This window comes from Macadamia integrifolia, chromosome 14 (genome assembly GCF_013358625.1).
Source record: "Macadamia integrifolia cultivar HAES 741 chromosome 14, SCU_Mint_v3, whole genome shotgun sequence".
Taxonomy (NCBI): domain Eukaryota; kingdom Viridiplantae; phylum Streptophyta; class Magnoliopsida; order Proteales; family Proteaceae; genus Macadamia; species Macadamia integrifolia.
In genome coordinates, this window is record NC_056570.1 from 28,791,455 (window position 1) to 28,811,831 (window position 20,377).

At 38.4% G+C, this 20,377-nt stretch overlaps 1 protein-coding gene and 1 non-coding gene across 3 annotated transcripts in view; one reads left to right on the top strand and one right to left on the bottom strand.

Annotated features, from left to right (window-relative positions):
- Positions 1 to 20,377, top strand: part of LOC122061521 (aspartate--tRNA ligase 2, cytoplasmic-like) — a 46,255-nt gene that overhangs the window by 25,095 nt on the left and 783 nt on the right. For both annotated transcript variants that reach the window (XR_006134663.1, XM_042624809.1), the window contains exon 5: positions 18,955 to 19,069. Coding sequence is in view for 1 of the 2 variants with exons in the window: in XM_042624809.1 (XP_042480743.1) it covers positions 18,955 to 19,069 (115 nt within the window). In the remaining variant the exon portion in view is untranslated. The remainder of the gene's footprint in view (positions 1 to 18,954; positions 19,070 to 20,377) is intronic.
- Positions 1,761 to 1,867, bottom strand: LOC122062195. Its single transcript, XR_006134824.1, has one exon. It is a non-coding gene; the product is annotated as a small nucleolar RNA R71 (small nucleolar RNA).

Sequence of the window (20,377 nt, forward strand, 5' to 3'; positions counted from 1 at the left end):
TTGAATCACTTTTGTAATAGCTTTTTATTTCAATTAATGCAACCATTCCTTTATTTTTATTCAGCCTTTTATGTTTTTTATTTTTGCAATTGAGTTGTAATTTTTAAAGTTATAGTTATAGGCGTAAATATAGGTGACAAGATCACGAGCCGTGGAGCATCTCTTTTTTTGCAAGTTCAATTTTTTTCTTCAGATTTGTTTTCTCTAGTACTAGAAATTTCAGATTTGGTTTATTTCAAATCTGATTTTTAATACTGGCAGTATCTCAAATCGATCAAGTTTTCAGTTCAAGTGTTGAAGTTTAAGTAAGTAGGCTCCTTTAGTAGTCTTCTCACCCCCTTCTCATTCCCTCTTCTGACTACCCTTTCTTTCTTAATTTAGGATTTTAATTTCAGTCATTATATTATTGTTATCCCTTTCTCCCAAGGTTCATGGCTAGTGTATGTGTTGGCTTTACCCCCTAGCCATAGAATTATCATTTTATTATTTTTATTTTAATTGTTTTCCTTTTCCTAAAGCCAAGTAGAGTAACCCTTATAAGAGTGACTCTCTGGTCAGTAGTAGGGAAGCTCATATTATGATGCATCCCTCGGGCTAAGTAGAGAAACCTACTTGTGGTCCTCTCTTTAGCTTTATCCCCTTTCTTTTACTTTATTTTTATTTCAGTATTTTTTTCTTCATTGCTTTTTAATTGCATGGCTTGCGTACTTAGATTACAAATGGTTAGGATTTTATTTTAGATACATATGTTTAGGACGGTAGTTAGAATTAGATCATAATCATTAATTAGTTCACTTTCACATTATTAAAAGAAGCAAAAAAAAAAAAAAAAAAATAGCTGCTCTCCCTGTGTTCGACCCATAGCTACACTGATCCGTATGCTTGCAGTTACATTTTAAATCTTAACAAGTTTTTTGCACCATTGCCGGGGAGACAATTCCATGTTATTTTTCGCTTTCTTTTGGTAAATTTGAGTGCTTTTTTTTGTTTGTTTTTCCTTTTCTTTTATTGAATTCCTGAGAATAACAACTTGCAATAATAGTTGTATCAGTGGAGGTCGCCATGCCTCATAGTATGATAAAGATAGGTTTGACCCTGTAGCAGTACCTCAGGAATTGACCTGAGCAACCCCGGATCCCTACCGGTAAGCTCCCAAAAAGCCAAAAAAAATCAATAAAATTCGAAAAAGTTAAAAAATAATAAATCAAAAGTAAAAAAAATCATAAAAAAAAGTTTTACTATCCATTCTTTTGTGCTTGTCTTACTGTAGTTGTGGGTAATGTTCTGTTGCATGAGTGTTAGGTGGGTACGTAATACTAAGAATCGGTTAGAAAGAAGAGATCCAACAAGTAGTGACTCTATACGTTTGCTCTCTTTAAAACCTTTCAATATGGGAGACCAACATCAAAAGCTTTCATCTAAATCTCTGAAAGATAGGTTCTACCCTGCTAGAACAGCCCAACCTTCCTGCATAGTTCTACCACAAGCCCAGGGCAATAATTTTGAACTCAAATCCCAATACATCACTATGTTGCCCCACTTTCATGTACTGACCTCTGAGGATGCATACCTCTTTCTAAGGGAATTTGAAGAGGTATGTGTCCTATTCTGATGATGCTGTTAAACGTAGGTTCATCACATTTGCATTGAAAGACCGAGCTAAGAAGTGGTTGTATAGGTTACCCAAAAATTTCATAACCTCATGGGAACAGTTCATAGTTATCTTCCTTAAGAAGTTTTTCCCAACTCACAAGACCAATATGCTTAGAAGTGATATCCTTCAGTTTAGGCAAAAGCCTAGTGAGTCTTTTTCCAAACTTATGGAGAGATTCGAGGATCTACTCCAAGAATGCCCTCACCATGGCCTAGACTTATGGCATTTATATCAAATAATTTATAAGAGTATTGATTACTCAACTAAACAAATGATAGAGTCTATGTGCCCTGAGGGATCCACATCCTTTACAAATGAAGGAAAGGCATGAGAATTTTTATTTGACTTACCTGACAAAACCCGTGAATGGGAATCAACCCAAGAGAGTGAAAGAACCATAGGAGAGAAAGGATATTTTGTAGATGGGATAGTAGCTAAGGAAACCCATTTGGATAGCCTAATCAAGAGGATTGAGGCTATTGTTCCTAAAGAGCCATCATCAGTCAATTTGGTTAAAATTTGTGCTTGGTGCTAGCGCCCTGAACATGTCATAGAAGAATGCCCCAACACCTTTGGGGGTGCTTCTAATGATAGTGTTAATGCCTTATACTAGAATAATTCATATAGTAATGCCTACAATCTAGGATGGAGAAATCACCCAAATTTCTCCTGGAATCAGGACAACCAAGCAGGGCCTTCTAATTTTCATAATCAAGGTTAACCTAGAGCCCAAAGGCCTCCCTTTGCATACTAATCTTTTTTTCCAAAATACTTTTTTTAGGCCAAATGTAGGACCTCAGGCTAGTTTTCCTAGGGCCCCTCTTCTATCGTCTTATCAGCAACCCCTTGGGTTTACCAACACTAGAGAGGCAAGTAGAATAAGTGGCCTAAAAAAAAATATGGCCCTCCTCATGACAAGCCATCAAAATCTTATAAGAAAAATCACCCAAGTTGTCTCAATTATGCGTGAGAGGGAGAAGAAAACTTTACCCAGTCAACCAGAGCCTAACCCTAGGCATCATCAGTCTGTTAGTTCACAAGCACCAACTAATGCACCACTGAATATAGTACAAGGTTAGACCCAATAAGGGCCCTCTAACCAATGTAATGTTTTTTATACCCTTAGGAGTAGAGTACCAATAGAGTGTTCCTAACTCTTCCCCATCCTTTACTCCTGTTAACTTTCCTTCAGTTGAGGACACAAGTGTGCCTCTTGTTCTAGGTTCGTCTGATGAACCTAAAGATTCTTATAAAACTAAAGATGATTGGTTGAGGAAACCAAACATGATACTTCTGCAAAAGGGCAAATCTCTTATATTCCTTATGTTCTTCCTGTCTCATTTCCTAATCGCTTGGTGAACAAAAAGAAGACTACTTCCGTGGATAAAATTTTAAAACTCTTCAAAAAGGTAGAAGTGAACATCTCTCTTTTGGATGCCACATCCCAAATCCCCACCTATGCAAAGGTACTGAAAAATTTATGTACTCACAAACGTATCACTAGTGTGCCCAAAAAGACGTTCTTGACAGGTAACATTAATTCCATAATTACTCAGCCTATAGCAGCCAAGTATAAGGACCCAGAGAGCTCTACCATAGCTTGTGTCATAGAAAACACCTACATTGAGCATGCCTTACTTGACCTTAGTGCAAGTGTGAATCTTTTACCTTACCATGTGTACAAGCAACTAGGTTTGGGAGAATTGAAAGCCACTAGAACTACTCTTCAGTTGACAGATAGGTCTGTTAAAATTCCTAAAAGGATGGTTGAGGATGTCCTACTAAAGGTGGGGGAATATATTTTCCCTGTTGATTTCATTGTATTAGACACTAAGCCCTTCTCAACCAAGGATGAGATCCCAATAATTTTAGAAAGACCATTCTTTGCTACCAGTAATGCATTAATCAATTGTCGGAATGGTTTCCTAAGGTTATCTTTTGGTAACCAAACTGTTGAGTTTAATATGTTTGAGATAGGTAAGCAACCCCATATGGAAGAGGAGATCAATATGCTTGAGGATTTTCTAGATTTTTCTGATGATTTAATTGCCAACTTTGATATTGATTTTGATTCAGAATTCCAAGAGTATATGGATGAGTTGGATGATGATAGTGAAAATTTCTTTTCTGAAGTCTTGAGTCTTCACACACCTATGGAGCCCTTAGGACCCCTTTCCAATTCCATTCCCAAAGCTTCCATAGTTCAAGCCCCTAAGCTAGATCTTAAGGAGTTGCCATTTAATTTGAGGTATACTTTCCTAAGGCCTGACCAGACTCTTCCTGTAATAATTTCTTCAAATTTGACTTCTAGCCAGGAAGAGGAGTTATTTAAAGTGTTAAAAGATAATAAGGAAGCCCTAGGTTGAACTATGGCTGATATCAAGGGTATAAGCCCTTCTATTGTGTAATATCATATACATCCTGTGGAAGATTTCAAACCATCCACGAAACCCCAAATAAGAGCTAACCCAGTAATGATAGAAGCCATTAAGAAAGAGATCCTAAAGCGCTTGGATCATGGAATAATTTATCCTATTTCTAACAGCCAATGGGTAAGCCCAGTTCACGTAGTGCCTAAAAAGTGTGGTGTGACTGTAGTTCCCAATGTCAATAATAAACTAATTCCAACCTGTGTGTATAGACTACAGGAAACTTGATGTGGCAACCTGTAAGGATCACTTTCCATTGCCATTCATTGACCAGATGTTAGAGAGGTTAGCTGGACATGAATACTATTATTTTTTTGATGGATATTCTAGCTATAATCAGATCCCAATTGCTTTAGAGGACCAACATAAGACCACTTTTACATGGCCATATGGAACATTTTCTTACAGGTATATGCCCTTTGGACTTTGCAATGCCCCTACTATGTTCCAACGATGCATGATGAGCATCTTTTCTGACATGGTTTATGGATGACTTTTCAATTTACGGGAACTCCTATTCTGAATGTCTTCATCATCTTTCTCTAGTTTTGAAAAGGTGCATATCTAAGAATTTGGTTTTGAATTGGGAGAAATGTCATTTTATGGTTAAATCTGATATTGTTTTAGGCTATGTAATATCTAAGGATGGAATTAAAGTAGATAAAGCCAAAGTGGATTTAATTGATAATTTACCGTCTCCTTAATTTGTTAAGGATGTCCGGTCTTTTCTAGGGCATGCGGGCTTCTACAGAAGGTTTATTAAGAACTTTAGTCAAGTAGCCCAACCTCTCACTTCATTACTTGTCAAAAATCATACTTTTGAGTTTTCTAAAGAGTACCTAGAATCCTTCAAGCAACTTAAGAAGGAATTGACCAATGCACCCATTGTTCAACCACCTGTTTGGACTGAACCTTTTGAATTGATGTGTGATGCTTCAGATTTTTCTATAGGAGTGATTTTGGGTCAAAGGATTAATAAGTTACCCACTATCATTTACTATGCTAGTAGGACCTTAAATGATGCACAACTCAATTATACAACCACTGAAAATGAATTTTTAGCTGTTGTGTTTGCATTAGAAAAGTTTTGGTTTTACTTAATTTGTTCACATGTGATGGTATATACTGATCATTCTGCTCTTAGATACCTAATTCAGAAGATGGATGACAAAGCCCATCTCATTAGGTGGGTTTTACTTTTGTAAGACTTTAATTTGAAAATTAGGGATAAGAAAGGAGTTGAAGACCTAGTTGCAGACCATTTATCCCAGCTTTTCAATTCCTTGACTGTCGATTCTCTAGTCAACGAGAACTTTTCAGATTAACAGTTATTTACAGTGTCCAGTGAATCATGTTTGCTGATATTGTCAACTTCTTAGTTTATGGTGTGACTCTGGATCACTGGTCCACCCAAGATAAGTATAGGTTTCATTCCTAAGTTAAGTACTTTTTTTAGGATGATCCTTATTTGTTTAAGATATGTCCGGATCAAATTATCCTACGATGTGTTTCTGATCATGAATAGCATTCCATTCTCTCTTTTTTCCATGATCATGCATGTGGTGGACACTTTGGACCTAAGAAGACTATCATAAAGGTTCTCCAATATGGATTTTATTGGCCCACTCTTTTTAGAAATGCTTTTGATTTTTACAAGGCTTGTCCCTCCTACCAGCCTTTTGGCCGTATCAATAAAAGGAACATGATGCCCCTCAACCCTATTTTGGTAGTTGAGATCTTTGATGTATGGGGCATCAATTTTATGGGACCATTCCCTAATTCCTTTGGGAATTTGTACATACTTTTGGCCATTGATTATGTTTCTAAATGGATAGAGGCCATACCTTGTAAATCTAATGATCACAAAGTGGTGGTCCAGTTTCTCAAAGAGAATATTTTTTTCTGGTTTAGTGTACCACGTGCAATAATTAGTGATAGGGGTACTCATTTTTGTAATCGTTCTTTTGAGGCCTTAATGAAAAAGTATGGAATCACCCATAAGTTATCTACCCCTTATTACCCATAAACCAATGGACAAGTGGAGGTGTTTAATCAGCAGATCAAACAAATCTTGGAGAAAACTATTAATCCCAACCATAAGGATTGGTCTCTTAGGCTCATTGATGCCTTATGAGCCCATCGGACTGCAATCAAGATCGACCTTGGTCAGTCTCCCTACCATTTGGTGCAAGGGAAAGCCTGTCAGTTACCAGTTGAGTTAGAGCATAAGGCCTTTTGGGCCATAAAGAAGCTCAACTTTGATTTGTCTGATACGAGAATTTACCGTAGGCTCCTATTATCTGAGTTGGAGGAACTTAGGAATGATACCTATGAAAGTTCTAGGATTTATAAGGAAAAGACCAAAGCCTTCCATGATAAACACATTCTGCGTAAATCTTTTGTAATTGATGATAAGGTCTTATTGTACAACTCTCGATTGCATCTTTTCCCTGGTAAGCTTAGATCCCGATAGGATGGCCTATTTATTGTTCATAATGTATATCCCCATGGGGCTGTGGAGATTCTGAATTCAGGATCAAGGGCAATTTCAAAGGTTAATAGTCAGTGTTTGAAACCGTTCCTCTGTACATAAATGATTGACTTTACCCAGGTATGGACCCCTTGCATTGTTTTTGCTTTTAATTCTTTCCATGCATTGAGGACATTGCATGACTTAAGTGTGGGGGAGGTAAATTAGTTTTCTTTTGTTTTTTTGTTTTTATTTTTTTTTCCTTTACTTGTTTTCTTTTGTTTTTGAGCTCGCTAAGGATGAAATCCTACTTTGGCTTTTGGCTAATGATCATACCATTCGGTTGCTTGATGTATGAAAATAAAAGTTTTGATTAAGGTACCCATTTTGAACATATAAAAACCCTATTAAGAAGAAAGAAACAAGCCTGTGTCTTGAGATGGGACTTCTTTTGAAAAGTAAGAGACCCCTCTTTTATGGTGTTGGACTATATGTAAATCTGTGGGTTTCTTGTACTTTTGAATTGGAGTTGAGACATTCTTTTTAATTTGGCATAAGTTGACAAATGCATAATTTTAAATGAAGTGTGAAATGTGGTATAAAGAAGAATAAGATTTGATTCCCTTGGAACTAGACAGGGCATTGTGCCTCAGGAAGCGTGGTGTTTTGATCGAAATTCTTAGGGAGGAAACTTTTAAAAGATCTCTAGCATCACTGTCTTTATGGGCATATACAAAAAGCGAAGTTACATAGTAACTTGGGTGTCTGGTGTTTGCTCCACTATGTCATTCAGGCAAAAAGTAGTGGAGTAGAATAGAGTTTATTAAGCAAAAAAAGGAGAAAAAAATATACAAATGTCAAAAACACTCCAATGCCTTAGTCATTGGTTTTTCCTATTTCTTTACAAGTGGTTTTGCCTTAAGATAAGGATATTTTGGAGGAGATGAGGTGAGTTCCAAATTAAGAAATATGCTAGTGATTGAAATTGATATGGAGTAATAAAAGTTTAAGAGTGGAGGCCCTTTGTAAGAGAAATTAACTTTGCTCCAGATTGGTATGGCCCTTACCTTTAGCCAAGGTTAAAATTTGTTTATTCTGAATTTTAGGTGTATATTTACTGCAAACACCCACGAGACACAACTCGTCCACTCTGGGTGACCTAGGGGTTTAAGGGCTTGTTGCACATTTGTTTCACACCAATGTGTGAAATCTAGGGTAGTAAAACATGCATTTTACATATTTAGAATAGAGCTACCTTGGGTTTTACTCTATTTTTTTACAGGTTTTGTATTTTAAAGACTTAAAGTATTATCAGGCGTCATATCTCTCCAACAACAATTACCTAGTGTAGTTGGTGAGCTATGGTGTGTAAAATTCCCTTGCTAACTAGGAGGTCTCAAGTTCGAATCTATGGTTGTCTTTTTTTGGAGAATTTTGTTAAAGATTTCTTGCTTTTCACTCACTTAAAGTACCAAGGTCATGGAGGGTATTTCCACATCAAATGAGAAGCAAGAAAAATCGTGGGAGGGGTTTTTTGCGCAAGAAGAGTAAAAAAAAAGGAAAGAAAAAAAAAAGAGAGAAATAAATCTTGTCCAAATCTTCTCTCTCCTCCACATCATCACCAAAAGATTATCCAAATCACACAAAGCAAGAAGAAAAATCATCCAAGGAAAAGAAAAATAAAATTGGCCAGCAAGGGTTGTGTGCAAGATTTAAAGAGAGGGAGAAAAAGAAGAGAAAAATAAATAAAAAAAATAAAAAAATAAGCAAAAAAATTATAGAAAATTCCTCCAAGTTTATTTCTCTCTTATCTCTCCTCTCTCCTCCACCTTAGCACTTTTGATCTCAAAAGATCTCACTACCAATTGTGGGTTTGCCCCTTTTAGGAAAGAGAAATTTGTTATCCTACCTCCCCATTCCCTATAAATACAACTCATGTAAGAGGAGGGAGGACACTTCACTCTTCTTCTAGGGTTTTTTTTTTAGTTGCTCTCTCTCTCTCTCTCACTCTCTTTAGTTTTAATTCTTCTTTATTTTTGTTTTAATCACTTTTGTAATAGATTTTTATTTTAATTAACGCAAGCACTCTTTTATTTTTATTCAGCCCTTTATGTTTTTTATTTATGTAATTTAGTTGTAATTTTTAAAGTTATAGTTCTAGGCTTAGATCTAGGTGACAAGATAACGAGCCGTGGAGCATCTCTTTTTTTCAAGTTCAATTTTTTTCTTCAAATTTGTTTTCTCTAGTACTATAAATTTCAGATTTGGTTTATTTTAGATCTGATTTTTAGTATGGTAGTATCTCAAATCGATCAAGTTTTCAGTTCAAGGGTTGAAGTTCAAGTAAGTAGGCTCCTTCAGTAGTCTTCTCACCCCCTTCTCATTCCCTCTTCTAACTACCCTTTCTTTCTTAATTTAGGATTTTAATTTCAGTCATTACATTATTGCTATCCCTTTCACCCAAGGTTCATGGCTAGTGTATGTGTTGGCTTTGCCCCTCTTAGCCATATAACCATCATTTTATTATTTTTATTTTAATTGTCTCTCATTCCCTAAAGCCAAGTAGAGTAACCCTTGTAAGAGTGACTCTTTGGTCAACCAAGAAAGCTCATATTATGATGCATCCCTCGGGCTAAGTAGAAAAACCTACTGTGAGCCTCTCTCTAGCTTTATCCCCTTTCTTTTACTTTATTTTCATTTTAGCATTTTTTTTCTTCATTGCTTTTTATTTACATGGGTTGTTTATTTTCAGTTATTTATTTATTTATTTAATTTTAATTACGTGGCTTGCGTATTTAAATTCTTAGATGATGAATGGTTAGGACGTTATTTTAGATATATATATGTTTAGAATGGTAGTTAGAATTAGATCATAATCATTAATTGGTTCACTTTTGCATTATTAAAAGAAGCAAAAAAAATAATAATAAAGTGGTTGCTCTCCCTGTGTTCGACCCGTAGCTACACTGATCCATACGCTTGCGGTTACATTTTAAATTTCAAACACCCAGCATGTTGTCAATTTCTTCTATTCTTTCCTGTATCCTCAACGTGTTTGAGTATACTTCATACAACTTTTCTTCCATCTCTAATGCCGATTCCCATTCGTCAATATAAATTTACATCGGCTCTCTAGATTCTTCATCATTTTCTGAATCTAATGTAGAATCATCTCCTTCTATACAGAGGGAAAGTTGAATGCCACCTGTCGGATCAGCTATTAGGTCATCACCACCGATAGCATAAACTAAGAAACATGTTTGGTGATCTGGTGAGTAATATTCTGACTCATCATCCACATCCTGATTTCTGGGCCCAAGTTAATCATCCCAGTCTGGATAATTATCATCACTTTCATCTTCCTCATCATTGTTCAAAACTTCATCCTCTTCCTCATCGTCATCATCACTGATTTTCCCTTCACTCGGCTCTTCATCAGGCTCTTCATTAGGCCCCTCGAATTCCCCTGCATCCAAACGTTCGTAATACTCAGAACGTATGGACCGAAAGATCTTTGTGGGACTTGATCCGTTGTCATTAGCTTGAAGTTGGGTCAAATCAGACTCATCCTTCTCTATATCACTCCCTATGTGGATTAGGGAGGTATGTTCATTGATCTGTTCTCCTAGTGATAGTGTTTTTTTGCCCTCAGCAAATCATATATAACTTCCTGAATGGTCTCTGATCTATCCTCTTATGATACACTCGGCTGAATCAAAGGCATGGGATCTATGAATTAATCTTTTTCAAGGGCATTGATTGAACCTAATGTTGAAGTCATTTTTGGGGAGTCGGGAAATCCTTGCATTCTGCTCTAATCATATCCACCAATCCACCCTTCTCTTGGGTTATAGACTGAATCCTGGGAATGGGAGTCATATGAGGTTGACGATGGGTATGAAATGGGGTGATATGATGATGATGTTACATGGGAGGTGAGAGGTCCTGATGGAGATGGTGAATGGTAAGATTGCACATGGTAGGATGAAGATGGGGTCCCTTCCCTTTGAGAGGGGGATAAAGGTTGTTGGTGTAGTAAGGGGTGATAATATTGTAGAGGTAGAGGATGAGGGTTATATGGCAGGTATTGGGGATAGTTGAATGGAGGTAAAGGTTGATTGGATGATGATGGAAGGTTTGATCCTGGACAACAGGGAGGGAATGGTTGGAAGGACAAAGGGTGGAAGGTGGACATCTGCTCTCCCTTTTCTTCTTCTGATCACTCTGATGATTCTTCTTCTTGAGGAAGTTTCATGGCCTTTGTTCTTTGTGCCAAGATCTTCCAATAGGCACTGGCGGTCAGACGACCCTTTTGCTTCTTCGGTTGAATGAATTGAGTGAGGTCACTTTCTTCCCACTCATCATCATCCAACTTGTTGATCGTACACCACAGCCTCAAGGTTTCTAGCTCTTGACGCTTCACATCTACCTCAGTAGGGTAAAAGTATTGTTTGGTGATGGCTTTCACCAATGCTGCCCAATTCTATGTCTATAGACACCCAATTTTGTTACCCTCCTCTGGTTATGATGAAATATAGATCTTGACAAGACTTTCAACTTCCGACCAACAGAGATGCTGATGGAAACATTTCTCTATCTGAAGCCCTAGAAACCCCACATGGGAGAGAGGAAGGTTTAATTTTAACTTTTCATATATGAAGGAATCTGATCAAGATGACCTTACAGATAAATAGTGCTCCGATACACGATTCCGGCAATGTATGAAACGTCAAAATTGGGCTGACGAACCTCTGGCAATCATCCCCAGAAAATCACACCTTCCTGCATATATGTCGTGCACATAAATAGTCTCACCGAAAACCTAGAAAAATCCCTCACCTAACCCAAACACCCTAAAATTCATCGCCTACCTACCTAGACAATTTTGAAACACTCCCAGGTCTAAAACCCTAGAATTCCCTCCCTGGGAGAGAAGGGGTCCAATTTTGGCTTTTTATATATGAAGGAATCTGGTCAAGATAACTATACAGATGGATAGTGCTCAAAAATATGATTTTGACGATATATGGTACGCCAAAATCGGACTGATGGATCTCCTGCAACCTTCCCTGGAAAATCATTTTTTTTTGCGCGCATGTCGCGCACACCGGCCACCCAGCCAGCCAGCCCAGCTAAGCCAACCAGCCCAGCCTAGCCACACACACCTACCGCATGCTGCGCGCCCCCACTGCACACATGCGTGCCCCTACCTCACGCTATGCATACCCTCCTATATGGCCATGAACACTGCACCTGCACTATACGCATGTGGCCCACACATCATGCACACCGCACACCAGCACGTGCACGCACCCGCTGCCCATGCCCACACCACCTCGGCCATTATCCGCTCGTCAACCATCGTGCACCCATGATGTCACTCGCACTACCTAGATAAAATTTCTCTCTCCTATTGTTTTTCCAAAAATCACCTTTTTCTGGGATAATAAACTTCTCTCCCTCCCGTCTTTTTGAAAATCACCTTTTTCGGCTAAATTTTCTCTCTCCTCACTTTTTTTAGAATCACCTTTATTTAGCTAAAGTTTCTCTCTCCTCCCATTTTTTCAAAAATCACCTTTTTTTGACTAAAGTTTCTCTCTCCTCCTGTTTTTTCAGAAATCGCCTTTTTCTGGCTAAATTTTCTCTCTCCTCCTGTTGTTCTGAAAATCACCTTTTTTTACTAAAACTTCTCTCTCCTCTCTTTTTTCGAAAATCACCTTTTTTCTAGCTAAAATCTCTCTCTTCTCCCATTTTTTCAAAAATCACCTTTTTTTAGCTAAAATTTCTCTCTCCTCCCATTTTTCTAAAAATCACCTTTTTTATCTAAAATTTCTCTCTCGTCCCATTTTTTCTAAAACCCCCCTTTACCCACTGGACAAAATCTCTTTCCACCCATTGTTGCCTTCAACACCCCCTTTACCCATTAGGCGACAAAAATCCTATCTCCTCACTTTAGGTAAGGGTCCCCCTTCTGTCCACTGGATAAAGGGATTCCCCCTCTCCTATTTGGCCCAAAAAAATTATAAATACCCCCCTCCCTTAAAAAAAACACACCAACACACCAGAATCCCCCTCCCCTTTCAGAGTGAAATTTTCCTCCCCTCCCCCCTCTTGATTTTCTTCTGATCTTTAGAGCAATCTTCATCAAGATCCGAAAACTCATTCAGATCTTCGAAGTGTTCTTCGGGATTTTGAAGATCTTCAATCCAAATTCTTAGTTACATCCAGTTTTTAGCCAAAAATAGTATGTTTTTGAGCCACCTCCCTTAAGTGTTCTTAAGTGTTCTTGAGAGTTCTTGAGTGTTCATAAGCGTTCTTGAGAGTTCTTGAGATAGAAAGCCCCCCTTTTTTGAAGTTCTTTGGGTCTACGAAGATATCTTTGTTAAGATCTGAAACTCTGTTCGGATCTTCAAAGTGTTCTTCGGGACTTTGAAGTTCTTTAATCCATTTTTAGGTTGGCCCCTTTTTTTTAGAAATATCCTTTCCTAGTCGAACCTTTGTTCGAGTGTCCCTAGATTCTTTCAAGAAATAGCCAATCCCAGCAGAAGCTCTGCCGAAGTGCCACCTCAGCCTAGCCCTCCCTTAGCCTCTCTCCAGCGGAAGCTCTATCGGAGTGCCACTTCATCCTAAATCCAAAAATAACCTTCCCTAGCCGAAGCTTTGCCAGAGTGCCACCTCATCCCAAGCCTAAAAATAGCCTTCCCTAGCCGAAGATCAGTCTGAATCCAAAGCCAAAAATAGCCTTCCCTAGTCGAAGCTCTGTCTGAATCCCAATCCGAAAGCGACCATTCCTAGCCAGAACTCTGTCCGAATACCATCACAATCAGCATCTCTCAAGAAAGGAAGTTGGAGGTCAAGACCATCTTCCCTGAGCCAGGAGAATCCGAAAGACAGTTTGAGCCGATACTAATCAGGGGCCCACTCCTCTTGACCTGAAATAGGGGTTAAGTTCAAGTATAATTTCTCAACCAACTTGTCATAATGTAGACTTTAAACAGACCTTGTTTTAGTGTATATAGTAATTTGTATTCAATTAATGTATATATGTTTGAAAACTTAGCCATACTGTGAAATAGTAATAATTATGGAAAATATTCATTCTCAAGCATCTAGCAAGAAGACTGGTTGAACCGGGCAGATTGGGTGCTTAACACCTTCCCAACTCTGTAACCTGACATGTACCCTGAGTCTCTAGACCAAACCAAATTTTGAGCCATTTTTCTCAAGAATCAGGCCCACCCCCAGGTCCTAGGCCCATACCCTAGGTGGTGACTCCAAACCCCATTTGCATGATCCCAATCCCCGAATTGGACCATCATTAAAACCCCTGTCTCAAATGATAAATTTTACACTCTTGCGAAATAGGCCTCTACGTATCTCTATGCAACGATACGACTATGCGGGGCTTGCAAGCAAAGCACACACGACTTGAACCCCTCCCCCTCACAATGTCTGCGTTGGCTTCAACTGTGTGAGCCATCTCAAAGCTGTTCTTGACAATGTCAACATTAATGTTTGACCCATATGTTTGTCTACTAGTTGCCATGACTTGGCAATACTGAGGAAGAGTTTCAAGTGAGCCTTAGGATCCCCTAATTCATCAAATCTATCAGTTTGCCACTTGAATTTCTCAGAGATTCTTGCTCCAGAGAAGAAACTCATTTCATCAGAGTCTTTCGTCTGACTTTCTTGACTCTTTCCAACTCAGATTAGATCCTCTAGCTTTTCCAATTGCTCTTGGAGCTTTCTTTCTCTCTCTATCTCAAAAGGTTCCATTCTGACATGTGCTGTAAATTCATCTTCTTCGTCCTCAATCACCACCCTCGGAGGGGGACTCGAGAGTAGACTCCCCTCTTGCATTCTTACAGGTGGGGGAAGCTCCTCGATGCGCCATAGGTCTATTCTGCTCTTGCTCTCCTGGAGTTGGGGTGGGATTGATCTTAGGAGGGTTCCAAAGTAGGTGCAATACTTATGGTAACCCAATCTTGACCTCAATCATTTCTTCTTGTAATGCCTCAACGGGACGTGCCCATGCCTGAACTAGAGTTTCACTATCTACTAGATCCATATCTTCCAAATTGCACTCACTTGGTAGTAGACAATCTCAGAGAGACAACGTAGGTGACACTAGACTTAAACTCAACAACCGACTGTCCTGATGTGTCCAAATCGATTGCGATGAATACTTAAGATGTGGAATTATGCCTGAACCAAAAAGTGGTTTATTTTAGGGTTCTGATATCCCCATCCCATGTTCAATCATTCATTCATTTTGATCAATCAATACTTCAACCAAAGTCAGTTCACCGCATAATAGAAAGTGGATAGGGGAACGTGTCCCTAGTCCACTTGATATCATTAGTGAGAATCTCATATAAATGGCTTGTCGAGAATATTCCCACAAGACATTCCATGTAATAAAGTCTTACTTTCCTTGCTTTTTTTCCCACTAGTTGTCCTTCCTCTTGATTTTCTCGAGACTTCTCGAGACTTTACGTGACTTTGATGGGATTGCCCCTAAGTCACGTATTTGGACATTTTTCTTAAGGATGAGGGACACCTTTTATCTGAAACCCACTTAGGAAAGCAATTATTTATGATAGGAATATAATGTAAGAAAATTCCTTTTCAAGACAGCAAACGAGTTCTACAGTTAGCTTGTGGTGCTCCTAGCTTCTTCATCTAGTTTCTACATGATGCTGAGTATGTAGTGGATGCAATAGGACCGACAAGGCTAGCTTAACAAGATCGATATACGCTAGGTATTGATCCTTTAACGCACCTCAAGGGTTCTTGGCCAAGGGTGTAGCTCACTACCTTATTCTATGTGACTTCACACGAGGGGATGGTAAGGATCGCTACGAGGCTGGTGGAACCATGAGTGAACGTGTGTAAAGTGTAGTGTAGGGTAACCATTATTAGATCTCAGAATGCTGTAAAGTGCGTGGACCTCCTCGAGGGTGCTGACACAATAATAACATCCTTGCCATTTGACGATAACTTCCACTCTTATACAGGAAGCAGCTATCATTTACTCTCAGAGTACTCTCCATATCATACACTGACCTCCCCGAGGGTGCGGGCATAATAGGAGTTCCTTGCCAAATGATTTCACTTCAAGCACGACGCATGATGCAGTTAGTGAATACAATTTACAAACATGGGGTTAGCCAAACATGTTTTCAAACAGATGTGGTGGAAAAATGTTCTTGCATTTAAAGGTAGCATCTAGTATCAGAAGTTTGACAAGTCCCTAGTGGAGTCACCACTGTGAGGGTAGCAGGCCTCGGATCTGGATCTCTCATCCCCCGTTCAGGGGAAGGTGTCTCCGTTGGATTTGGGCCTTCTCTCCTCTCTCTTGATATCCTTTGGGGTAGATAAGGAAAGGGAGGGTAGCGGGCCTTGAATCCGTATCGCGACTCAAAAATACGTGGAGGGCTATTTCGCATGTGTACCGGGTTCGTCATAAAGGCGGGGTTTGATAATAGTCTAATATGGGGGATTGGGATCATATAAAAAGGGTGTGGAGTCTCCACCTATGAATGTGGGCATAGGACCCGAGAGTGACAGATTATCTACTTACTTGTAGAACTGTGACGAATGTCTGAAGCCTTGGATTACTTGATTAATATTAGAAGAAGAAGAAGATATCAATAGAAGTAGATCTTCCTGGGCTTCCCACCGCAAGGAGTCTGGATCAAATACTGACCTTTCATTGTGATCAAACACTGTAGATTTCTTAGCAAAGAAGAAGACAAGTTATTTGTGTAAAATCGTGGCTCTAAAGGGAGCCTCATGCTTTATTTATAAGTTAGAATGGGAGAGGGAATTACATCCTAGGATTGGAATGTTTCAGAAAAGTAAACTTCCAATGATGGGTCTAGTACATTAGTTTCTAATTCTGAAAATAGAAATAACTGAAAAGTAAACTAATACTAACTTGTGTCCTAAGAATAAATCAAGACATGACTTAAATAAATCCAAGCTAACTAACCCAAAACTGGTCCAAACGATGAACTAAACCAGAAATTAAATCGGACCTAAAAATAATCCCCATCTCTAACAAAATCATGGGCTGATGTGAAGCCCCTATCCAGCCTTCTCGAGAGGCTTCTTCCTCCTTGAATAAGTCTTCAATGTTGCATCACTGGGAAACATCATTCTCTATATCTCTTCTTTATTTATGATTGAGTCTAGATATCTAAAAGAATCGCTTTGCATAATCTCTCTGTCATCAATAATCACCACCTAATTAGACATCCAAGTGTAACTAAAGTTACACATCGTATACTCTGTCTTTGTTCTACTTATCTCTAGATCTTTTGATTCCAAGGTTGACTTCCATAGCTCCAACTTAGCGTTAATCTTTGCTTTTGTCTTATCTATCAACACAATATCAGCGACAAGCATACACTAAGGAATCTCTTCTTGGATATCTTTTGTTAAATCATTCATGATGAGCGCAAGCAGATAAGGGCTTAAGGTTGATCCTTGATGTAACCAAATTTAATATGTCCACATATTTACTTGGAATCCTTCTTTTTTCACGAATATGCCAGATTATATCTCTAAGGACTTTGATATTCTTATCAAGAATATGCCAGATTAATTATGTCTTTATTTTTCGATTATCTAATTATTATTTTGAACTATGCTGCTATCAGATTGGACCTTGAAGTTTCTGGTTTCTCTATTGTGCTGGAACCCTATCTTCTAGAATCCTTTTGTCGATAGTATAAGTCTATAACTCCAGATCAGACTATCAGATTTCAGTAGGATTTTGATGAGCTATTCTTGGCCATTAAAGTGACCTTTGACCAGAGTTTCCCCTCCATCTGAGTTGCTGATTGATAGATATTAAAATTCTCTTGAACCAAGACTTTATCACTTCACTGCAATTCTGAAAATTCTGGTTTCTGAAACTTAACATCTAAGGATTAAGTCGAAGCCATTCCTCTACTTGTTGCAGCGTGCATCCTGTTTATCATTTTTTTTTTGGGTAATTTTTTTCTGAATGGTCCCTCCCCATTCAAATAAACTTATCTCGATGGCCCAAATTCCTGCCACATAACATATCAGGTGAGACTCAAATTTTGTGGACGGGGAGACCCTAAGGTACCCTGCCTTCATGTCAAGTTTCGGCCTAGATGGAGTTTGCCAAGTCGAAAAACATATCTAGAGACTACAAGAGGAGATGGGCATAAACTGAGGCTGAAAAATGCATGGATGCATGTCAATAAATGGGAGGGTATTTGATTGAATTATCACCTGTGATAGCTAGCTAATCCAAACCTAGATCTGTCTATACAATGGTTAAGTCACCACATCATCCTGTCACAGGGCCCGGTGAAAAAAGAAAAAAAAAAATCTGTTTTTTTCTAAATATCTCTACATTTGAAGGTGTCACTGTATTAACTTTTGCAAAACTCTACTTGATATTAGTAAGAAATAGAACTTTGCAAAGATTCAGCCCCGATCTATTTCTTTCCTTGTCTCTAGCGTCTATAGAATTATTAGCTTCCTTCATCACCTCAATTTATTCGTTGCTACATCTTCAACATCATTAGTTCAAGCTTCCTTGCTTGGAGCTAATTTGGCAATCTCTTCAGCTTCTGATGTGTTAGATTTATCAGACTGGTTGTAACTCAATGTTCAGACTTGGAATCAGCTGCAACTGAGTAAATGCTGTCTTTCTAATTTCTAAATGGCCTCATAGGAGTCAGGTGGGATTTACGTTCATTCACTTCAAGAGAGTTCACTAGACCCACAAATGCAAGAGTGGATTGGCCTTAGCTTCCCATTTTCCATGATGATTTTATCAACGAACAACCTGAAGCAACTCATCACATCATCTTGACAGCCACACTTGTCATAGTGGTAAAGTCTCCGGCTTTCAATAGTGGAGAGTCCAATCAAGTCACTATTTTTTTCTTCTGAAAGTGAGTGCAGAATGGGGTGGAGTTTCGTTGTAATACTCACAAAAGAAGAGGGTAATTGGTCTTATTTGGTGTTTTCTTTTCCTTTGTTCTCTAAAGCACTGGGAGAAAGAGAAGGGAATGATTGGATAACCTTTTCCTGTGGATCAGGGAAAGGGTGTGTAAGAAGAGAGATGAGTCGTAGTCTTGGTTGGAAAGTGATAGATTTTTCCTATAGTTATCAAACTAACCATTAAACTATCTTATCTCATCTTAAAGAGCATATGGGGAAATCAATAAAATGGGTTCGACTTCACCCTTAAAAATTGGAGCCTTGCATCCCTTGATATAATAGTATAGAATATGACATATGGCATTCTCATAGCATACAAATGTTCTTTTTGTAGTAATATGGAAAGTTCTCTGCTGCTTTTATATGTCCATTGATTGATATTTTGGCTGATTTTTCATGTCACGAGCCTGGAGGTGAGGAGATCATTTCTGGTCCTCAGCGTATTCACGAACCCGAATTTTTGACTACTTGTGCCATGGCATGTGGCATTGAAGTCAAGACAATATCACTATACATTGATTCATTCAGGTGCGCTTTTGTGATAATGCTTGGCTATGATTATGTTTTAAAATCTCGCTCTCATCTCCCATCTCATTAATTTAAAAAAGAGAAATCTCGTTAGATCTCACCGAGATCATGTATTTTTTTGCGATCAACTCAGTGGCTGGTCTTGGTGGTCATATGGTATTTGTAGTCCCTGTAATTAGGTATTTACCCTATTTTAGGAATTCTAAACACAATGGAAACATCAGTTTTTTAAAATTCAAACTTAAAATGGTTCTCTGACTTCGTACTCTATGTGAGTAATTTTCGGCTCTTCGGACCCTAGGTTAGTATGCTCTATTCCACAATCCACATTCCACAACCAACACATGATATACCATAATCTTCAGAATTTAAAAGACATCATAGATAATCACCTAATTGATTAACAATTAACATGAATGACTGATGAGTCACATTAACATATATTTGAAAATTTGAAATGACATAAGATAGGAATGAAGATCCTCAAGCAAAAGCACCAAAATTCTTTCCCCTTAGTGTTTTTTCTTCAAAAAAGTAGAGAGAGAGGTGAGATCTTGCGAGATTTTGCAAGATTTTGGCAAGATTTGGCGAGATATTGTCATTTTTCCTCCTCACCTGTGATCTTGTCTTGCTAATCTAAAAAAACGAGATCTCACCAAGATCTTGAACCATGGCTATGACACATTTGTTTCTTGATTTTCCATGATTTCTGCCGGTCAAAAGCAATTCCTTTCTTATGCAACCTTTTCTTTTTTTTTTTTTTTTTTTTTTTGGGTGGGGGTGTGGGGTTAAATGCAACCTAATGGTCAATAACTCTCTGATTGATTATAGGTCGTTATGGACGCACTAGAATTCTGGTGGAGCTTCTCCTCTCACTCCTGCTTTGGACATTTAGTGCTTTGGTTCTTCGTCCTTGAATATTTCCTGCCTAATGGTTTAATTTGCCACTCTTTTCTGGTGGAGTTGCTGCAAGCCGGATTATAACTTGAGAACCTTACCTTGGATCCCAGTGTAAATAAAACCAATTCAGAAAATTAGAGATTAGCAGGAAAATGATGAGCATGCTAGGAAAACCAAACCTACAATAAGAATGCCAAGTCACATGGCTTCTATCCCCGGATAGAACAATAAGGAGATATTCATGCACGATTCTTATTCCAACCTTAATGAACAGCATTGAAATCTTTCAATGTCTAGTCCTATTCTCAATTGTAGATGAATATCAGCTAAAATGCAGAGTTTTTCAAGCTCAATTTAGGGAAGCACCCTTCACATGACTGTGCAAAGGAGATTCCCCCCCCCCCCCCC